The 20613-nt window shown below is 45.0% G+C and overlaps 1 protein-coding gene across 1 annotated transcript in view; it reads left to right on the top strand.

Moving 5' to 3' along the window:
• Positions 1 to 20613, top strand: part of PFKL (phosphofructokinase, liver type) — a 293377-nt gene that overhangs the window by 71140 nt on the left and 201624 nt on the right. Inside the window, exon 6 of the mRNA XM_086955453.1 lies at positions 13164 to 13208. Within this exon, the coding sequence (XP_086811579.1) occupies positions 13164 to 13208 (45 nt within the window). The remainder of the gene's footprint in view (positions 1 to 13163; positions 13209 to 20613) is intronic.

The following is a 20613-nucleotide window of genomic DNA, read 5'->3' on the forward strand; positions in this document are numbered from 1 at the left end:
AACAGACAACAATGAGATTGTTCAGAAGTTTGTGACTGGTACATCTTCCCGTGCTTCCCAATCTTAATTTTCATTGGACCAAATGCCATCCTTTTTAATTATTATTATATGTGATTTATAAAGCGCTTGGCTACCTAAAAAAGATTTCCCTGTGCTAAGCTCATCACGAAAACATGGGTCAGACCAGATCAGCATGCGAAGGGTATGATGTTTAAGGAAAATTTAAAGAGGTTGGAACAACCGGGTTTTAAGCAAATTGCGAAAGGCTGAGAGTGAGCGACACGTTCTCAGCGTTGGTGATCAAGCATTCCAGAGCATAGGACCCAGGTAAGAGAATGCCTGGCCTCCTTGGCGGGATTTTCTAACTCTGGGAAGCACAGCCAGCTCGAGATGGCTTGAGCGCAACAAGCGTTAAAAGATCTAAGATACATGGGCCCAGTGTTGGATAGGAATTTATTTATGTAGCATGAAGTCTTAAATTGAACACGCCGTTCATTTGCCAACCAGTGAAGGCCAAGAAGCATACTGGCTGTAAGGGATGAATTTAGGGAGTTGGAGCAGGAGCACTACAGCAGCATTTTGTACTATCTGGAGGCGTTTGATAAGAGATTTCGAAACACCCAGGCAGAGGATATTACCAGGGTCCAGTATGGGGATGATCAGGGCCTGTACAGTTCTTTGGGCTCAGGTCAGTAGATGGGCAGTCATTTTCCTGAGCCATTTGAAGGTGAAAAAAAAAAAAGTGGGCGCCACCTTGTTGATCTGATGGCTCATAGTTAGGTTGTCCTCAATCCAGACTTCTAGGTTTTTCGCTACCTATACTGGAGAGGGAATGTTGCCCATGGCCGTGGGCCACAAATGAGGTCCCCAAAGGTTGGGGAGATCACGCACCAGCATGACCTCTGTCCCCATTTAGTTTTAGAGAGTTGACATTCACCCATGACGAAACTTGAGGGAGACCAGTGTTTGGAGCTGCTGCACTATGATTGTCATTTGAAGACCGGGATACCACACTTTGGGTGCCATCTGCGTATGGAAAAAAGTGTGAGACCACAGTTTTCTACTATCTCTGCTAATGGTCTTACAGTCTGAAGAGAAGTGGGCTTAGGGTGGACCCTTGAGGCAACCCTGCATTTAGAAAGTGAGGCTTTGACATGTATTGATGTGTGTGAACCTGAAAGGTGCGGTCTTGCAGGAAGGGTCTTAACAAAGACAGGGCTTTGCCCTGCACTCTCATTTCCCCTTAACTTGGTAGGAGCGTGGTGTGATTTACTGTGTCAAATGCCGCACTGAGCTCTACAAGCATCCGAGCAGCAGCACCATCTGTATTTAACTGATGCCTCAAATATTCAATAACGCAGAGAAGGGCAGATTTGTGCTGTGGACAGCTCTAAAACCTGATTGTGAAGAGTGAAGTAGGCCATTAAGTTTTGTGTATGATGTTTTGCGTGTTTTCCTAACACTTTGGCAACAGTTGGCAAGAGAGATATGGGTCTATAGTTTGACCTAGGAAATGGGTCAAGATTAAGCTTCTTCAGCCATGGAGTGACCAGGGCCAGTTTCCAGGGTTAAGGAAGAATGCCCTCTGCCAAAGATTCATTCAGAAGTTAGGTAAATTGCTCCAAGGCAGGATGGATAAGCTTGCCAAGCACTGAAGGGAGACGAGGGTCCAGCGGAGAGCCTGATTTGGTGGACACAAGTATCGATGTGAAGGAAGGTATATCTATAGGATGAACCCAGCACAAGGCTCTGGGCACACTAGAATGAGCTACGTGAGTGCATGCCTCGAATGTGTTGGAAAAAACACCCTGGATATCTGCAACTTTTTAAAAGAAAAAGTCCGCTAACTCATCACACTGAAGTTGTGAAAGAGGGTTACTGAGGCGATATTGGCGGGGTAATAAGAGTTTTAACTACCTGAAATAATTTTTGGGAGCAGTTTTGGGTTTTATCTGAGTAAAAAGAGGCTCTGACAGCACAAACGTTTTGATAGTCCTTTAAAGCGGACATATACTTTTGTTTATCCTCCTTAATTTATCTATTGCACCATACTCTTTCCAAGCGTTTGAATAACTTTTTCTTTTCATACAGGGAGTTGTTATACCATGGGGTTGGAGTAAGTGTTCTGTGGTGCTTGCTGTTTGAGATGAGGATTAAGGCATTGAACGAGGATCTGAACCATGAGTCTATGATGTGTGTGTCTGATTCCACTGACTTACTCTGAAAAGAGCGGGTATATTCTGAAATAGAGTTAAGAGCATGGACGTTGAGTTTTGACCAACTCCTGCTAGTGGAGACTGACTGACTCTCACGAATCAGAGGCCCTGAGTCTGTGGAGAAGGAAAAAGGAACCGCGTACCCATCGGACCACAACAAAGGTTTAGGAGGGTCCGACTGCATGCTCCTCTGATTAGTTAATATAGGATTCAGCATTTGGCCAGCTTTATGGGTGGGTTATTGATGAGCTGGATGTCTTAGGCCATAAAGTCCTCTATCAAAGAGAAAGCAATTCTGCAGGCTGTATTCTCGAAGTGGATATTAAGATCATCTAAAATGGTGAAATTGCCATTTTTGAGGATGAATGGGGAAAGGATTTCGGTACAACTGGGGCTCCAGTTACCTGCAAAACCAGGTGTGCGATATAGTAGGGCCCCAGACATGGTGAAGTTCTTAGCTGGGGACAGTGAGAAGAGTAGGGCTTCACAGTCGGGGATTAAAAGTTTGTCTATTTTGCATGCAAATTATTCGTTAAAAATGACAGCAATGCTGCCTGCTTTTTTAGGGCTCGCCTGAGCCATCGCATGTGTAGGTCTGCAAGACATTTAGTGTGTGGGCTTTTAAAAGTCCTACCACAGCTTTTTGGCTGGCATAGAGTGTGCGGTTACGCGCACAATGACGAGCAGAGGCGCCATCTGGCTTTCCTCTCTCGTCATGGTGCCCGCACATCGCACACCACTCGACAGCCTGCTTTCACTTTTGCCGTCGCGCGCACCACTCGCGTGCTTTAAAAAAAAATTCTTTTAGTGTGCGCGGTGCACACAACTCCCGGGCTTGTTTGTCTCCGCCCTCTTTAGACTCCCCTGCTCCCTCTGGGGCTTCATACATCTTGCACTTATCTTGATGTGCTGCAAAATTTCTATTGGCTCCGATTGACATTGGTCCCTTTTCAGTCAATGGCCGTGTGACATAGTACTGATTCACAGTTAGAAGTGGAATTTTTACTGCCTTCCTTATCTCGTGGTAGCACTAGAATCTGTTTAAAGTAGTATTTATTTTATTTCCATGGCTTTTTACTCTCGCCTTATCAGAATCCCTCAGTGAACTCCGACTATATTCGTACTTTAATCTGCTCTCACTTACCAGCTTGGCGTAGTTTGTGCAGTACAGTTTAATTACATTATGAGGTCAGAATATATTCTCCTCATGGCCGCCGGTTTATTTCTCTTCGGCGCTCTAGTCTGCTACTCTGAGTGGTCCACCAGACCTGGGGTTGTATTTTAAGTCCGCGCTCTGGACCAGCCTCCCATGACCTTTCCTACACAACTCACCCATTGACTGCGCCATTTGAGACGCTGAATTCAGGAACGCTGTACCTGTCAAAGGCTCTAGTCCCTTCCTGTCCGAAGACCTTTTCCACATATCTCGAGGTCCGGCGTCACTCGAAAAGAGAATAAGGAAGGGGGGCCCGCCCCAGACACGTTCTGGAGGACACGGATCCATACCGCAACGCATTAGGTAAGCTCCTTGGCTCCCCAGGGCATTGCTCTAGACTTCTCCAGGTTAACTTGGGTGTCAGCTTCTTGCCTGTCTACAGTGGATTTTTGATGAAAGTCTCCGACACGTTAATTGTTCTCACCCATTGATTCAGACTGTTTATGGGTCCCATGTGAACTCCTTGACCTGTCTCTTCGGGCCAGCCTGACTTATGGTTACCAAACCTTTGAGATACCTTATTTACTGCTTCCCTTTGTTTTCAAAGGCACTAAACGCTACATCAACGTTGGATTGCTGCTCTTTTCTCACGCCGGGCATTTCTGAACTGTGAAACTTCCGGTTTAAACGTTGAATTCTTTTATCCTGTTGCCGGGTCGAAAGACTCTAAACATATGAGGTAGTTATTTACTACTTTCTTACAGGCTCAAACATACGTTATCGGGACCCAAGATCATTCTTAACCTAGATAGTAGCGAGGGGCTCATTTATTGATGATTTGGTCTTTTCTTCTGTTCTACACCAGCAGTTACCCCTGCCGAACCGGCTTTTCACTCAGACGTCTGGCTCAATGTTGTGAGCCATACCTTGTAAGTTCTTGAATTTTAGATAACTTTCTTTTATGAGCACTCCATTTCTTCTTTTTGTATCTTTCCGATTCATCCAGCATGTTACTTTTCTTATTTTCTTTTTTGAATCTTCTAGGATCACTCTTGGGTATGTGGGCAGAATCTATATGTACCTGGCTCACTTCTTGCTCACTTCTTTATTGGCCTTTTTATAGTGCATTACAGGTGATGGTATCGTCTACTACCATTTCTGTAAAGTCACTCGTGTATCCCCTTTTTAGGTCTCGCCTGAGCCACACACTCGCCTTTGCTGCCTCTAGTTCCACCCTCTTACCTTCCCTCGCACCCAGGGCTCTGCTGCTGCGTTTCGCACTGGAGCCACCCCATACACACACCCCTTTCCGCTTTCTAGAGTTAGTTATTGCCACTTGTTTAGCGCTTACTACCATAGTTATGACGTTGCAGCACATTAAGTGATTTGTGTAGTGAGCGGAGGGCCTCACTTCGGAACTCCTCGCTGCAGCAACACCACCTCTCACCCCGCTATGCCTCCATCAATCCCAGCGTGATTCTCGCCCTCCTCCACCCTCTGATGTACTGCTCACTGGAGTAGGGAGTACCTCCACCCATCCCCAGCTGTGCTTCAGCCCCTCCACCCCGACCCCAGCTGTCATTCGTGATCTTGCCCCTGAGAGATGCGCTTCTCGCAAGATATCACTCGCGCGCATTACTAGTGCACTCCTCTGTGTGCTTCCCACAAGTGAGTGATGGACGCAGCGCTGTGCGCATTACTGTGCTCCTCCCGCTGTGCTTCACGCTCCTCTGTCTGCATTACTAGTGGGCTCCCCTATATGCTTGTGAAGAAGTCCCGTCTGCTCCAGAGGCGCATCAGTACTTTAGAAACTGCTCCGAACAGTTTGAGGCACTTTAAAAAATGTTTTGGTCTGCAAAGAAACAAATATATACCAGTGGCACAAAAGTTAGCAGGGCAAGAGACAATATTTTATAATTGAGTCCGGTAGTATGCCAGTTGTATAATGCTGATGATTCTGCTCTATTTGGACAGACCAATCAATGAGTCCTCTACAGGACAACTGAATTTCCAGCATCTTCGATAACTGCAAAGGCGAGAAACAAAGATAGTATAGCAGCTGAGAATGACCATAAGTGGTGCAAAAATGTCCATTAATACTGTGGTACATAAAAATAAATATATTTCATACAGCCAGAGGGTTCAAAAGTTAGTCGCTGAAGAGACAAGCATTGGCATAGCCAATAGGTCTCGCCTTTCGGACCTTAGAAGTGTTTAGCCATGCAAAAGATGTTGTTGCACCAATGATATTGTGCTGCATAACTAAATACTTATAAGGTCCCAAAAGCGAGACCTATTGGCTATGCTAATGCTTGTTGTCCAAGCGATCAACTAGAAGAATCTGAGGGTAGTGCCGTGACCATGTCTGGCACTGATGCGTCGTTAACCCAGGTTTCAGTTGGGAAGATAGAATCGGGACCGTGATCAGTTAGAAAGTAAAAGCTGTCCAGTTAATATTTTACTAACAAGGGGCTATTCAGATTGAAAAACCAGAATTAATTATAGTGATGGATTTGCGCCTCACATTGTCTTTGAGAAGCCTTAGCTCCTCGTCGGTTGGGGCTCTGAGCTCCAAGTGGTGGTGGGTGGTGATAAAGTTGCAGTGAAGGCATTTTCTACCTGTTTAGGCTAGGTCAATTGATGAGCGGCAGGCTGGTCAGTGCCAACAAATGCTGGAGCGCTAATCACTCTGTTTAAATGGCAAGCCTAAAATGACCACTCGATGCCACAACTTAAATTCCGAATCATGTAGTCAAATTCAACAATGTGTCAATATTACTAATACACAGGATTTATTTCAATAATTCTATCACATCGCATCAGTGGAGTTAAAAAGAACTACACAGTTAAAAAAGAAAAAGGCTCTGGGGAGGCCCAGCTAACGAAAAGAGAGCTGGTCAGCCCATTATTTCTTTTTAATAAGACTGCTGTAGCAGAACTGGGGACCTGTAGAGAGACCTTCTCTTGCCAATGTACTCAAGTTATTTTACATCAGAAGCCAGGTGTACAAGCTCTAGCAGTTAAACATTGTATTGGGTCTGGGTTAGGGGTCTCAACTACGCCTTGCCACTATTTGCCATCATACAGGGAAGAATTTGTCCAAATACAATGCTGGCAGACTCCCTTGTGTAGATAACCCATAGCTTTTTGCTCCTAGAATGGCTAGAAATTATCAAACATAGTAATTAACAAGTATTTACGCTGATAACCTTTTTTTAAAAAAAAATCTGCTATTTATTGTTTTGAAAAAAACCCAATAGACAGCACCCAAAACAAATAAACGATATGCATTGTGTCAATTTTGATAACATAATAAGTTAGCTTGTTTGTAAGAAAGTGCCCTCTTTTTGCATGGTTGCCCCCATTTTTTGCTAAACTGCTGATGTGCTTAGACTGAGTGTGCCCTGGGATCCTGCCAACCAGGTACTCGGGGCCTATGTCCTTTCCCTAAACTGCATTGAAAACAAAACCCAATTGGCACTCTTTGCCCACAGGTCAGTCCCTTGTAAATGGTACCACAGGTACCAAGGTCATTGTGGGCAGGGAAGGCCTCTAAGGGCTGCAGCACTTATTGTGCCCCCTTAGAGGCCCAGTACCTTTACACACACACACATTGCATTTGCAGGCTGCATGTTTCGGTGCAGAACAAAGTGAATTGTCGACATGGCACACATCTGTGTGCCATGCCTACAACCCACTGACCTGGCATAGGTCAGCCACCCGTTTAGGTGAGTGCACTATACCAGTGATGAGGGTACAGGTGCATTAGCCCTGTATCCCTACAGCGTCTAAGCCAATTCTTAGACATTGTAAGTGCAGTAATGCCATTAAGAGTATATGGTGCTGGGAGTTTGTCAATAAAAACTCCACAGTACCACAATGGCTTTCCTGGAAACTGGGAAGTTTGATATCAAACAGCTCGGCACATTAAACCCACACGGATGCCAGTGTGGGATTAAATGAAAAACGAACACAGAGGGCTTCTTATAGATATCCCCTGAAAATCGACTTAACACTAATGTCCAGGCTGAGTGGCTGCTCGCCATCTGCCACTACCAGACATGTTTCTGGACCCCTGGGTCGAGAGCCTGCTGCTCTCGGGGGTCTGAATCCTGGGACGAGGAGCCAAGCCTCCTCCCTCCGGATGGGCAGGGTCCACGAAGGAGAAGCGTCAAAGGCTTGCTGCCTTTGTGAGCTACCCCAGGTCTTTTGCTGCTTCCAACAACTGGCCCCCACCTGTTCGAACCACCACTTTGGGCGGGAGAATCAGCGGAAAAAACAAGTGAGGAAGGGAGGTGTGCCCACCTTTGCCAACCCCACCCCTCAGGTGAAGCACAACTCTGTCCCTGCCATCTTGCAGATGGGGGACCCAGCCAACCAGAGTGAGGCATATGCCCCCCTCCCACTGGAGGGTGGCATAATAAGGGGTGTTTCCATCCCAAGGAAGGAACCCATTGGTCCCAACCTTTACCTACGTGTAACGCCCCAAAATCAAATTTTTAGGGGCAACCCTGAATCTTGCTGCCTCAGACAAGAACCTGCTTAGAAGAAAAGAGGGACCGAAGAAGCAGTGCTAAAGCTAAGAAGAGTAGGACGCCCACTGACTTGGCCCCAGCACTACCAGCCTGTCCCCACCTCGAACCTGCAGAAGCAAAATCTCGGTGTATCCTGTAGCCAGCAACCTCAAGAACCCCAAGGACCTGCCCTGCCTTCCACAGAATGACTCTGTCTCCAGTGACCACCTGATTTGCTCACCCACAGTCTCTGGCTCCGACCAAATCCGCGAGTCTTCACCACTCTGCACCCGAAGACCCCGGGCCGAGTTCGAGTCGTCAACACCACGAGGAGGTCTCCCTGGTGATCCTGACCTGACATCTGGTGATCTCTGACCAGCCTCGACTCTCCCAGCGCAGCCTGCAGCCTCTTTCTGGAGGATCCCCCAGACTGCGACCAGAGCTGGTAAGGAAAACCCAACACCTAAAGATACCCCTTCTCCCGAAGTTCCTCGGCCTTGGGTGGCCCAACCGACAGTTTTCCAGCATCCCCTGGCATCCCAACTTAATTCTCCAACCGGTGGTCACCTCCAGAAGATCTCCGTCACCAAGCCCTCAGTCTTTGTTGAAACCAGAGAATCCCCATTGAAATCAAGAGGGCGTCCAACAGCAAACCCGCACCCTACAACTGGCTGCCGCATTGGGTGTACTTTGTGTGCTAAAACGGATCCCCTTTTGCCCTGAGCTAAACCCCAGGAGCTTTGCTCCCACAACCTTGTGGCCTGCTCGTGAGCAGTCACCAACCGGAGGCCCCTTATCCCCCATTGGACAACATTGGGCCTCAGCACTCTGCACTCGGCCGCCCTAGTGCCGCGGAGGGTGCTTTGAGAGTGTATCCTCGACACTGGGGTAACCCTGGTTCTAACCCCAGAATATCAACTCCCACAAACTTGTACTTACCTGCAAACCCTTAACCTCATTTTTCTCCATAGGAATACGTTGACTGTTTTTCCTAAAAATTGTTGTAAGTGTGGAGTTGGTTTTGTATGGAACTTTAAAAAACTGCAAATAACTAAAAACTGCTTACTTATCTTTTCTCTAGGAAATGTCCCAGTGTGATATCTAGGTATATCACACTGAGTAGAAAAAGTAATCTGTAAAGCAATCCAAAGTAATCTAACAGTAATTTCCACTGTATTGAAAGCATTTTAAAACCTGTAACAGTCATTTTAATTCAGCTTGCTTGTATTGTTCAACCTGCCTTGCAAATTATCATTTACACCTACCTGTGCAAGGCTTGCTTGGTTCTAGGGCATAAATACAACTAAATAATATTTTTATACAAATCAAGTTGGTCTGAGTTAAGTCTTTGAGTGTGTGCCATCATTTTTTGATTGAGTGTGTTCAACAAATGCTTAACACTACCCTCTGATAAAGCCTTACTGCTTGCCCAGACTTCCACAAATAGAGAGGAAGGTGCTATCTACTTTTACCTACCTTTGGGGTTCCACTGGACTCTGTGTACACTGTACCTCCTTTTGGTATAGTATATACAGAGCCAGCTTCCTACTTTTTTTAAATGTATAAGCAATATAGTTATACATACACAGTCCATACCATGGTATACTGAGATCAAATTCAAATTTTGTGAGGTAACCAAACTTGAAGATAATGTAGCGATTTGCCCCAAATTATCCTATACCTTCCCGGGCCCCCTATTGCCTTTATAATATTGATTTGTCAGCTAAGATGCATTTATCCTTACCTCAAACCCAGTCCTCAGTCTTTAGGGCAGCGGATGGTCTTTAATATCTAACAATAGCTCTTGTAACCTACATGGAACAATAACTTCTCTCTTTTTCCCCTCTCCCAATCCTGAATTATGTCCAGGAGAAAGCTCCTGGGGTCAAGTGTGATCGGTATACAAAGGACTTTGTAAAGTGGCATGAACTCTTGTCTAGTAAGCCTTAATGGGCAGGTATTTTCAGGTCATATGAAAGAACATACCTGTCTAAAGGTTACAGGGCCGGCTGTAGCGCTGGTGGCCCCGGTGCGACAATCTTTTGGCGCCCCTACGTCCCCTCACAGCCTCCTCAGATTCTCTCACTTCCACCAGGCAAAAGTGTTCCTCCTCTCACATATCATAAGATATTGCTAAACACCGCACCCCCTGAGGTCACAGTGCCCTCCTCTACAGGTCAGCGCCCAGTGCGGCCGCACCAGTCGCACTGCCCTAAAGCCGGCTCTAAAAAGGTTACATCTAGTACATGCATCTGTGGGAGGTCACTTCAATTATTGCAGGCATTCTGGGGTGTAGTAAATGCAGTGGAAATATTTGAAGTGGACCAGCCAAAGACTGGCAGAATTTGCTACGGTCCTATCCACCATTTTGGCCTCAAGCCAATCATTATCCTCCAGCATTCCAAGGTCCACCGACCATCCCTCTCTCTTTATCTCTCCCTCACCAGTGTTTTAAGTGAGTCGGGTGTATTATGCTGTTTTCATCTTTGAAACCAGTTTATCTTCAGTTGGACTGAAATCTGGGATGGGGGTTAGGGTCTCCTTGTAGGGCTCCAGAGCCTGGTGTTTCTGGGGGAAACAAAAAAAATATGATCTCATCAGTCCGAATTCAGCGCTCAGAGCTGCGTTTGTATTGATATGTGATGACCATCCCCCAATGTAGTAATACCAATGCCTTCCCAGGTGTACCAGGGCTCAAAGCCATCTAGTCCGAAAACTGGGGGCTGCCAAGTACCCCCCTTCTCCCAACAGGGTGTCCGCCTAATTAACCTCTTCCTCGGTCATTCCATTTCAGGGCCTTCCTTGAAGCAACACTTGAGACGACTGATAGTAGACCTACTGAAGCTTTGACTATAAAGTTAGGCCAACACACCAGACCCCTGAACACGTGATAATTCAAGCCTGATGGCGGATCATCTTTCATCAATCAACGAGTCATTGATTTTTCTCTAATATCTTGAAACTTTGTCTCTCCTTGTTAGGTATTCCAACACCCACCTTCATACAGAACTCATGGATGTCCTTAACACCAAATGCTTATACCTATTCTTGCTTCTCTGATTTATCTGGTGCACTGTAAGACTCTTAGACCACTGAAGCTGATGAAACACAGGCATTTATTTATTTTGCTTATTTTAATAAAATGAAAGTTACATACCGGATGTTTCCCGAGATCACCAGTCTCTTCTACCAGCTCATAGAGCCCATGATGGGTGTTTGGACATCATAGATCAAAAAGCTGCGGGCCTCTAAATTATTGAGAGAAATGTGCATTCAAACTCTGCCCACTCTTAAATATCAAAAGTTGTGTTTGCCAATTCGATTTACTCATGGGTTGAGAAAAACATTCTAATTTAATCAGGCCATTTTGTCAGAATTTATGATGCTCACACCAAAGTGTAGCAGCAGTTTGAGACTTGGGCATTAGCGGTGGCCTTTCCTCGGCAAAAGCACTTTGTTTCCTTCTCACTAGCAGAGCAAAGTACATTTTATTTTATTTATTTATTAGCGCCAACTTTGATCAGGAACGTTTTATGCAATAAGCTAGTGTGGACGCTTCTATCTTTGTTGCTTTCCCAGTCGGCAGTGCCACGCCTTTGAAAGCCTTCTCGGCTGGAGAAAGCTGGTAGATGTTCTTACATCTAACTGGTCCTGGATTGTCTTGGAATAAAGCATCAGAGAAGAGCATTATTATTCTATTGCATCTGATATCGAATCCATCCTATTTCAGTTTGCGGTTCACACTTTGCCAAAGCAAGGTTTTCCCAGAGGATTATGGCTTTCTCATAATTTCTTTTGCTGACATCGCCCAACTTCACTTCCAAACTGAGGTTCAGACGGTGTTTTTTGGTTCCTACCTGCAGCATTCAAGAAAGAGGGATTTTCTCCCAGCATTTTCTTTTTGCTGAGTTTTATATAGCGCGAACTTGACCCGCAAACGAAGCGGGTATCAGAGCGCTTTACATAGCACCAGTTACATTACATGAGGACACACATTGACATTCATACGTGTTTGCCACAGGGAGATTAAGTGATTTGCCAGAATCACAGGATGTTCAGCGTCGTTAACGAGACTCAACCCAGTTCTCCAGGTCCGAGGTCGAACGAGTTTCAATTGTTACATTTGTTTTTGCTGTTGTGTCAAGTAAAGAGGAAAAGGCTTCTCACTCATCTTTGTCTTTAATGGAGATTAGATATGTATTCAATTTGCCTAAGAAAATCTACATTGGGTTTCATAGATTAGTGGCAGACTGTAGTCTTTATCATATAGACCCTTCAGTAATGGCTCACTGTCTTTCTTGAGTCTTGTGAAATATGGAAAGTGAACAATGTGTTCTTAATTTGTTTTCATTTGTATTCTGTGTGGGATATGTGAATAGGCACCCAAGCAAAATGGGCTGTCAGGACTTTTGAGGTGTTGGTATTTTAGGCATTCAAATGGTAATGGAACATACCAAGCACGTATATTTTCCATACATTAAATAACTAAAATGAAAAGTTACTTACTGTGCAGCAGCCGTCCTCCTCGACTGATCCTCCTCTTCTCTGTGAGGTCAGGGCCCAGCCAACTTCCTTAACCAATCCTGGTGCTTCTCTCATTCTGTTGACCAGCAGGAGAGAAGCACCAGGATTGGAGGGATCGGCCTCTGTCTCTGCTCCTAAGGACATTGGATGCCTGCACTTGCTTTCAACCCAGCTGTGGTTGAGAGGCTGTTTAGAGTGGCATGTCTGGCTAGGCAACGCAAGATGGCTGGCCAAAGGGACATGCACACTTAAGACAGTGCACAGGCAGCCCTCTGCCCACCTCTTCACTGCTGCCGCTGAGCAGGCCCCATTCTAACACTCCGTTCAGGACGGGGTGAAGAAAAATAAAATGGTATTGAATTAATTTCATTACCATTTTATTTTTCGCCTCTGGGGCATTTTAGTGGTGCGACTCTCTGCTATAATGGAGGAGCCGCCCCTGTTTATCATTCACACAGCCTCATCACTTGTGTCATGCAAGGGGCATTATTAAGAAGTACTTAAGTGGCATGTTCCAATGTTCTATTGCTTACAAGCACCTAGTACTCTTATGCTTACTTGTGTTTTGGCATTTACAGTGCATGAGAAACTAATTAAATTGATAAGCTCGGAATTATGATAGACCTCTTACACATGGATGCTATATTTACAAATCATTGTTGTGCTTTGAAAAGTAAAAACAGGCTTAGGAAGAAATGTAATTTTAGATATTCCAGAAAAGTGTTTAAAATCCACTTTGTTTTCTCTTTATAGCCACCAGAGGACATTTGTGCTAGAAGTGATGGGCAGACACTGTGGGTAAGGATATTTTACTTTTTCATTAAAATTGCATACTACATAAAATAGCTAGAAAACACAAGTGATATATAATGTAAAAGTCACAGATTCTGATATCTTTCTCTAAAGTGTAATACAAGGGCTGACTCTGCCGGGGGCTGTATGTCAGAATGTCATATTCAGAAATACATATTTTGTCCTAAATATTGTTTACAAAATTACTGTCTCGTTGAATATACATTTTCTATTACTAACTCCAATGGGGTGATGTCTTTTTAACCGATATTTAGGACACAATATATTTGTCGGATGCTTATCTGAATCTGCTACTCTGGTACTATACTTTGGCCAATGCCCTCTTGTCCAATTTTTATTTTTTTATTTCTTGTGGTAGAATTTACACAAGTTTTTTTTCGCTATGCTTTGCTTTGGCAACCTTAACTTTAGAGAAGCGCTTTTTTTTTTAGCTTATTCATTTATTGCTTCTTTTACGGCTCTTCATCGGACGGACTTGGATACCTTCATGGGCATTTACCATACAGTCTCTAAGGGTTTTGTTGGTTTACTATTAATAGTGTGCACTATTGCCGGGATCCCAGCTTCAAGCACTAGTTTGATCCGTTGCTGGAGCTCAAACTTTTGCCCTTTCTTTCATTTTTGCCCATAATAACTGTGGGTATCCCTGTGGCTCTTATTCACCCAATTTTGTGGCTCAGGTCAGCAGTGCCTCGTGGCGCGGAAGACCAAATCATGAATTATCTTGCGCTAGCGAGCACATCTGTCCTTCACTGTGTTCAGGTGGTTATTGCTCTTTGAATTATTATTTTTTTTTAATCTGGTAAAATGATGCATTTCTATGTATAATTCACTCCACTTCACACATGCCTTTACCTGGTAAAATTCAATTCAAATACCAGCACTCACTGCTTTACCGGTGCCCATCCGAGATCTCGGTTACATGTATTTTGTGTAAGACTAACACAAAATGCAGTAAGAATTCATTCTAACGTGAAGCCTGGTTCTCAACCACACTGTATTGAAAATGTTCTTTACTCTTGATTTAAATTTCCAATCATCAAAGTCTATATTCTGTTTTTTTTTTTATTTCGAAAGTTTTTTTTACTGGCTGTTTCAGCATAGACATATATAAAGCAAGTCCATTAGCGTAATATGGGTCATAAATTTACGAATCAAAATTACTGTGCGCTACAATACATCATAGTAAATGTCAATACAAAAGTACATGGCTGGCATCTAGCCTAGAACAGTAGAGCACGCATCACATACTCACAACAATTCAGTAACAGACATTGTATTTCAACAGCGTTTTACTCATTCATTAAGGACAATTATCTACGGTGGCTAGGAGTGCAATGAAGGCAGTCGGGCAGCATATGTTGGTGGGTCGTGGACGGTGTGTGGGCCAATCTAAGGTGGCTTACGTGTCGTGAAGTAGTTATCAAGAGTCGACCATAGTTTTCTCGTGGAAGGGCGCCACGGTGTCTGAAGGAGTGTAATATTGTCTGCTCCACGTAAGTTGATTATCCAATTCAGCCACCCTGCGTAGTTGGCCTTGCTGGTATCCTTCCAGTTGCTGAGGACTGTCTTAACTGCAGCCGAGAGGAGGATGTCAAGTAATGCCCTATCATCTGCATCAAGGGATGGGTCCTGGGTGAACCCGAAAACTAGGTAAGGGAGCTCTTTCACCGGTGAGATGTGGAATAGCTTTGAGATCAAGTCGAATATCTTCTCCCAGAATTGCGCCACGCAGTCGCATTCTAGGATGATGTGTGACAAGTCACCCTCCGCGCGTTTGTAGTTCCAGCAAAAGGCATCTGAGGAGAGGTTGTGTGCAAATAATCGCGCAGGGGTCCAGAAGGCTTTCTGTAAGAGCCAGTATTTTGTCTGTGATAGTGTAGGGCTGATTTTGTGTCTCGTGCAGGATATCCATGCGTTGGTCCAATCGGAGTCTGTGATTGGCCTAGATGAAAGGCTATTCCAGAATTGTGTAATTGGGGCAGTAAGGCCAGATTGTTGGGGACGGCTGAGTTTATAGAGAAAGGAAACCTGGTGTCCTAGTCTGTTTAGTCTGGCAAGGTATGGCGGGAGTGAGGGTGGTGTCGGGGAGAGTTTGATTTTGGACAAAGCCGTTTTTACGTTTAGGAAGTTATAGAATTCAATTGGTGCAAGATCGTATTTGATTTGTAGGTCGCTGAAGGGAATAGGGTATGCCCCCGCGTACAGCTGGTGTGGGAACAGTATGCCTTTTTTGATCCATGTCTCGTTGTGCATGGGCTTGCCCTTGTACAGAATGTTACGGTTGTCCCAAAGGGATTCCCATCGTGAGCCCCGGATGTTGTTTTCTAGGATTCTATCAAACTTTAGGAGAGCAGATTTTGTGTTATGAAATATTGATTTAGAGTGGGTCAGCTTGTTCAGGTTAGATGAGAGGGCCGCGCTAGGGGAGATACCGTCAAGAATTTCCTCCTCAATTTCTAGCCATACTGGGGTGTATTCAGGTGAGGGAGCGAGCCAGTGGGCTCCTTGTTTGGCTAGGAAAGCGGCCTCATATCTTTTAAAGTCTGGTAAATTGACCCCTCCCGCGGATTTGTCTAAGCGAAGTTTTTTTATGCTGATTCTTGCCCTTTTCCCTTTCCATAGGAAATTAGAGATGGCCATGTCTAATTTGTGATAGAAGTCTGGTGTGAGGGTTAGTGGGAGCATAGATATGAGGTAATTAACTAGAGGTGAAATCATCATCTTGATGGTTTCCACCCTGCCCCACCAAGTAATGAAACGGGGGGACCACCCCTCTAGTTGTGTCTTGATTTTATTTAAAGTGATTTTTTCATTTCGATGGAGGGTCTCCATGAGGGAGTCACCAAACTCAATACCTGGGTATTTCACAAACTCTGGTTGCCAACATAGCCCTGAGTCTCCCAGCACCTCTTTGGTGGTTAAAATATTGAGTGGTTTGACCTCAGATTTATCCCGGTTGAGTTTGTATCCTAAATGTGAAGAGTAACTATCTATGGTGGACATTAGTGCAGTGATGGAAGATTCTGGTGATTCCGTTACAATCAGGATATCGTCCGCATAGGCGGCTAGTTTGACGCACTTATCTCCGAATTTCACACCTTTGATGTTTTCATTTTTTTATATGTGCAATTAGGGGCTCCATTGCCAGGAGGAAAAGTGAAGGGGAGAGGGGGCAGCCCTGTCTTGTCCCTTGTTCTAAAGAAAAGGGGTCCGACAATGAACCATTTATAGCAATGCGTGCGGAAGGTGAACGGTAAGTCTATATTCTGTTTGACGGAGATCGCGATGGAAAGCAAATGTTCTAAAAACCTTTTAATCAGATTACTGAATAAGTAACACATGTCACAGACTTCGCCTTGGGCCTGTGGCCAGTCTAGAGGTTGGCAAGCCAAACAAGGCTTTTGCTGAATAACTGGATCAGGCTTGATTTGGGCTGTTTGGGATCACTCAACATTGGAGTCCGACCCAAGGAATAATCACACCACTCGCTAGTCTCCCTAGTGCAATATTTGAATTATGTATTTTATTTATTTCCAGAATCCGGGTTGTTCTAACTTAAATACATTTGCAACATGCAAGGGGCTTGTGTTTTTTTAAAATACAACAGAACTCTCCATGCTGCCAGTGCACTGCTGGAAGGGACCTAGCTCACTAATATTGGAAGCCAGTGTTAGACTGGCCCATCAGACCATCTATGGCCCCTGGATGGGTCAGCTTGAAAGGCCCAGGGAATTCGTTTTTTTTTTTTTTTTTTTAATATGTGGGTTGTGACTGGAGCAGGGCTATCGTACCTGACAGGCCAGTTGATCCCTGTGGGAGTGCGGAGACACACTGGAGACTCACAAATGTTTACACCAGGTACACTCACCCATTCAACGACCTCACTATGATTGAAAAGTGTGACCATCAATGATTCTGTGCTGCAGAAGTATTAACCTGCTGGCATTAAAATGGGATCTGCTTGTAAACACTCCTTCCTTCTGCCATAGTTGAATTTACCCACTAAGTTTTCTGTCAGGAATTTGAAATGGGCACCCGCACTCTACAATGAATATTTGTAGTCCGAATAACAGCCAACTGAGCTATCGGTCAGAATTATAACCAAGGAGCTAAAGGAGCCTAATCACAATTTATGCATGTTTGGTGGGCAGAAAAGAACACATCTTTCAAATGTGATTAGAAGTACTCTGCAGACCAGATGGAAAAATGTGCTGAAGGTGATTCCCTGTTTCTTAGCAGAAATCATACAAACCCTATCAGACGTTTCTTAACTAAAGGTTTAAAGTATGCTAGGCAGGAGCGGATTTTCAATTAGGGCTTCGGGGTTGCGCCTCACTGACATTCCCGTACAAATATTAAATGGATCAATTTATTTAAAGATCTGGTCGTAGCTCTAAACACATTGGTTTATTTAAGTCTGGTCTATCTGTCCCAGACTGCCTGCCCTGCCTCGCTCTGAATCGGGAGACTGAAGCCAGGCAGTAAATCAACTTTCTAAACTGTGACGTACGACACAGGGCTTACTGTTCTAAAGCCCTTCATAATGAATCACTGCCATTGTAGTCTATAGCAGATTCTCCATAGGCCAATGACACTGTCGGCATCATGGTTTGGGGCTTAGGAGTCTCCCTCCCTGTGTGAGAGCAGCCGTCCATCATTCACAGGCATGTATCTCCCCCTTTCGCATTAGTCACACGTAAGAATGGAAGCAGAATATTCTACTAATTATAACCCTAGTCAGGGGGGAAAATAAAACGGTCTATAATTGATGCTGTGAAATTTAAAGAGTGTATTGTCAAAGCTAATACTGGAAAGGTCTTGACATGTTTATCTTAGGCTTCTTCTTCGGAGGTTGTCATACAGTGTTTTGAAGACCTTTGTAAAGAGGTCGCCAACAACTTGACTAGGGTAGTGAAGAAGAACCACTCCCCGCAGGAAATTAGATGGTTTAATGCAGAGTGTTCTAGGACCCAAAAAGACCTTAAAAAAGCCTTGCACATGGTCCCTCATGATAAGGCCTTAATAAGTTCGGCAAGACAACTTTATAAACAAGTAATTGGGCTCAGGAAGGATGAATTAACCCCTTCCATGCTGGGCCGATTTTCCTCGTGTGCTAGGCTTTTAAAGAATCAATGGCTTTATGACGGCCCCCAGCCGTCATCAGCACACGAGCACTGTAATGCATGACGGATGGGGGCCGTCATCAGCATGAAAGTGGTTAAGAAGACTTGCCTGGGAAGACTTGGAGAGAGCTAGCCCTCTAAAGGATTCCAGGGACTTCTGGGAAGTCATAAACCGTCCTTTTTTTACAGACGTTGTTAAAAATATGGAATCAACAATAACAGTGGAATCCTGGGTAGACCCATTTTTCGAAAATATTTAATCCAAACTGGGTATCCTTGCAACACCAAAAAGACCACACAATTATTAACTTGAAAACTGCGACCCAATTGAGTTTATCTATTTCTGCCAGCGCGGTTGAAGAGGCGCTGATAAAAGGCATCTCTGCAAAAGCCCCAGGACCAGACTGGATACCCCAAGACCTGTTTTAAGGGCAATCTCCAATTATGGGCTCTATTTTTGGCAAATGTTTTTAAAGCAATAATAGTGGGTGAAATCTCTACTACGTGGAAAGAGGCTGTGGTGGTGCCGATATATAAGAAACGATTCAGAAAAGGGGGTGGTAATGAACAGAGTGTCTGAATTAAGCAGACCACTCTTACCCAGTCCAAAGATCAGGGCTTGATCCATCACCGTTATTTATCTCACTGCACCATCCCAGCTCAGAACCTGGCTATATGCAAATCAGTCTGTCCCTGGCCCAGTGCATCATGGGAACAGGGCAGACTAAACTACCAAGCCAATTCTTCACCAGAAAGGAGACAAGCTACCGGGGACCGGTTTCTGGCATTTCAGCCGTCTTCGGCCCGGCTTGCTTGAATCCTGATGGTGCAGTGAGAAAGGGACTCATGTCTGAGTATACCCTGCCACACCTATAGTGGCCAAAAACGATTCAGAAAAGGGGGTGGTGATGAACAGAGTGTCTGAATTAAGCAGACCACTCTTACCCAGTCCAAAGATCAGGGCTTGATCCATCACCGTTATTTATCTCACTGCACCATCCCAGCTCAGAACCTGGCTATATGCAAATCAGTCTGTCCCTGGCCCAGTGCATCATGGGAACAGGGCAGACTAAACTACCAAGCCAATTCTTCACCAGAAAGGAGACAAGCTACCGGGGACCGGTTTCTGGCATTTCAGCCGTCTTCGGCCCGGCTTGCTTGAATCCTGATGGTGCAGTGAGAAAGGGACTCATGTCTGAGTATACCCTGCCACACCTATAGTGGCCAAAAACGATTCAGAAAAGGGGGTGGTGATGAACAGAGTGTCTGAATTAAGCAGACCACTCTTACCCAGTCCAAAGATCAGGGCTTGATCCATCACCGTTATTTATCTCACTGCACCATCCCAGCTCAGAACCTGGCTATATGCAAATCAGGCTGTCCCTGGCCCAGTGCATCATGGGAACAGGGCAGACTAAACTACCAAGCCAATTCTTCACCAGAAAGGAGACAAGCTACCGGGGACCGGTTTCTGGCATTTCAGCCGTCTTCGGCCCGGCTTGCTTGAATCCTGATGGTGCAGTGAGAAAGGGACTCATGTCTGAGTATACCCTGCCACACCTATAGTGGCCAAAAACGATTCAGAAAAGGGGGTGGTGATGAACAGAGTGTCTGAATTAAGCAGACCACTCTTACCCAGTCCAAAGATCAGGGCTTGATCCATCACCGTTATTTATCTCACTGCACCATCCCAGCTCAGAACCTGGCTATATGCAAATCAGTCTGTCCCTGGCCCAGTGCATCATGGGAACAGGGCAGACTAAACTACCAAGCCAATTCTTCACCAGAAAGGAGACAAGCTACCGGGGACCGGTTTCTGGCATTTCAGCCATCTTCGGCCCGGCTTGCTTGAATCCTGATGGTGCAGTGAGAAAGGGACTCATGTCTGAGTATACCCTGCCACACCTATAGTGGCCAAAAACGATTCAGAAAAGGGGGTGGTGATGAACAGAGTGTCTGAATTAAGCAGACCACTCTTACCCAGTCCAAAGATCAGGGCTTGATCCATCACCGTTATTTATCTCACTGCACCATCCCAGCTCAGAACCTGGCTATATGCAAATCAGTCTGTCCCTGGCCCAGTGCATCATGGGAACAGGGCAGACTAAACTACCAAGCCAATTCTTCACCAGAAAGGAGACAAGCTACCGGGGACCGGTTTCTGGCATTTCAGCCGTCTTCGGCCCGGCTTGCTTGAATCCTGATGGTGCAGTGAGAAAGGGACTCATGTCTGAGTATACCCTGCCACACCTATAGTGGCCAAA

This window comes from Lissotriton vulgaris, chromosome 2_1 (assembly GCF_964263255.1).
Source record: "Lissotriton vulgaris chromosome 2_1, aLisVul1.2, whole genome shotgun sequence".
Classification (NCBI taxonomy): Eukaryota; Metazoa; Chordata; class Amphibia; order Caudata; family Salamandridae; genus Lissotriton; species Lissotriton vulgaris.